The following is a 2,548-nucleotide window of genomic DNA, read 5'->3' as shown; positions in this document are numbered from 1 at the left end:
TGAAGCACAGGGCTCATGCAGATTATATATTTCTTTCATTAAATTCCAGTCTTTTTCAGTCCAATAATCACATTAGGTCATGTTGTGGTCTAGATTTGATTGCACAGCCTTACTATTAGCTACTTACTTATTAGCTACTTAAACATTCGTCAAACCATTTCATGGAGCGTTTAAACAGACGTGAGCGACTGCTGTATGCGGCTGCATTTATATTTTTTTTTTTTTTAAGAAAAATGTGAAATAAAAATGAGAAAAAAGTCATAAGGTTCTCAATTTTGAGTTTTGTTAATATTTTTTTAATCATGTCCATTTTTAAATCAATCCAAAATGAAATAGTAAAAGGGCAATAAAAAATAAATGTTGCAAAAATGACTGAGAAAAGTTTAACTTTATGCAAATGATTAGCGACTCGATGTGGAACCCATCAATGAGACTGAAGTCAGTAGAGATCATGTTTTCTGTCTTCTTTTGTTGAAATTCAGAGAAAAAATAACCACTTTGTGATATATAACTTATATATTTAATTTCTCTTCTCATACTGTTATTTTGCAGACCCATAACATATATTTACACATGCACAATAACACTAACAGAAACACTTTCACCTGTCAGCATAAAAGCCTTTTGATTCTGATAAGCACTGCAACACAAAACATGCATAAACAAGAGTCTTCTCTGACACTTTCTTTGTGAAAGAACTCACAGCTATGATCTGATCCCCGACATGAATTCGGCCGTCTTGCTCCACCGTGCTGTCCCTCGAAATGCTCTTCACGAATATCCCAGAGGGTTCTGCGACAGGAAATTACAGTAAGCAAAGGTTAAACGCTGCCTAAAATGAAGCACACTAGAATGAGAATATGCTTTCGAGCTGAAATCTGCCCAGAGTGAGAAAGAGAAATAGAAAACATCAAGCCCAGGTCTGTCAGGAAAAGAAACAGGTTAGAATGCTACATGAAGGCTTTACATGATAAAACCTTTTTTTTTTAACAGAGCTGTTTCTGGCTCCGAAACCTGATGTAACTTACATGTAAAGTTAAACCTGTCTGGAACCCTTTTGGAAAAAATGTACTGAATGTGCACTTGTAGAGTACTTCAGATCTTAAAAGTCGATTTTTAACAATCTGTGCTAGAAAATAATCTAATATAATACTATAAAATGTCAATAAGCACTTTAAAGTTCAGCTAATTGCATTTAATATCAATTTAAACTATAATACATATTTATTTAATTGTAATTAACATGCGATTAAGTGTCTGAAAACATTCAATTTAGTTCACACTTAAGTATATATTATTTCTGTGATAAGTACTGTTTTTTTAACATGCTAAAGTATATCACAAGGCACTACTTACTAAAATAAAGCAAAGTTTATTCATACAACACACCTTACAGACAATTTTGTGACACATCTATATCCAGCAAATAATAACATTAAATACATATTCAACAAGCCGCATTTGATGCGTCCACAGCACAAACACTTACATGCTAAAATTTAAGACTTAGGATCTGCACTGTAAAAAATTAGTGTAATTTTAACTGTAAAATACTGTAAAAACACTACAGAAAAAAAATGTAATATGTTAACAGTAAGTTCCCGTACTATATACAGGGAAAAACTGTAAAATATAAATGTCTAACCAGACATTTCATGTAATTTTACAGCAAAATGCTGTTAATTGTACAATTTTTAGAAGTAAAAAAGAACAAATCAACATATACTGTAATTTACAGTAAAAAACTGTAAACTGATATTCCCAGTATTCCCTGCGTGACACTCAACATTTGAAAGTCTTTTGTTTAAATAATCATGTTTCTTAATAGTTTTGTTATGTTTGTTATCAGTTATGTACATGTGGGTTTATGTTCCTATGTTACCATGATGGTGTTTAGTGTTTGCGTGAATGACTCTGCGCTAGGGTTGTGACGGTGAGGACATTTTCCCACCGGTTAGTCGACGTGTGACAACACGGATAATACTGGTCCCTATTTTCCTCGCTTTCCTTCGCTTTTAAATAGCTTAAAAGCACCGTAAAAGCATTCGGCGTCAATTGCTTGAATGCAACAACCAAATACAACGTCAAATTCACTTTAGCGTATATATAAAACATAGAACTTTTATTAACAAAACGAATAAAAATACACCATGCTATAGGGCAGGCTATGCCTAATATAAAATAACAAATAACTTACATAAAGTTTAAACAGGTAGCCTATACAAAACTGGAAATGAGTAAACATGCATAATATATAACCAAATAAATAAGAAACGTAGAACGTTTATTAGCAAAACTTGGAGGCATGGCATACACCTTGATGTCAAATAAAATAAATAAATGACACAAAGTTTAAATAAAGTAAAAATCAGCAAACACTGTGGAACCAATTAAATAAGAAACGAATGTTTAAAAAATCTTCCAAAATCACCTTAGATAAATGGCAAAAGTCAACAGGCTTTTCAAAATCCAAAATATTGCCAAACAAGCACTTTTGCATTTCGTTTCGAAACTAAATCATCCGCGATCGTCTTGTCTGTCTCACCTC

At 32.4% G+C, this 2,548-nt stretch overlaps 1 protein-coding gene across 1 annotated transcript in view; it reads right to left on the bottom strand.

The window, feature by feature from the left end:
• Window positions 1-605: 605 nt before the first annotated feature.
• LOC107676694 (multiple PDZ domain protein-like) overlaps window positions 606-2,548 on the bottom strand; it is a gene marked incomplete at its 3' end in the record, with an annotated part of 15,595 nt that continues 13,652 nt past the window's right edge. Inside the window, exon 7 of the mRNA XM_016471339.1 lies at window positions 606-792. Within this exon, the coding sequence (XP_016326825.1) occupies window positions 606-792 (187 nt within the window). The remainder of the gene's footprint in view (window positions 793-2,548) is intronic.

The sequence above is a fragment of the Sinocyclocheilus anshuiensis genome, unplaced genomic scaffold, assembly GCF_001515605.1.
Source record: "Sinocyclocheilus anshuiensis isolate Anshui unplaced genomic scaffold, SAMN03320099.WGS_v1.1 scaffold2539, whole genome shotgun sequence".
NCBI lineage: Eukaryota > Metazoa > Chordata > Actinopteri > Cypriniformes > Cyprinidae > Sinocyclocheilus > Sinocyclocheilus anshuiensis.
The sequence above is the reverse complement of the archived record's forward strand: the minus strand, read 5'-3'. Positions and strand labels throughout refer to the sequence as shown.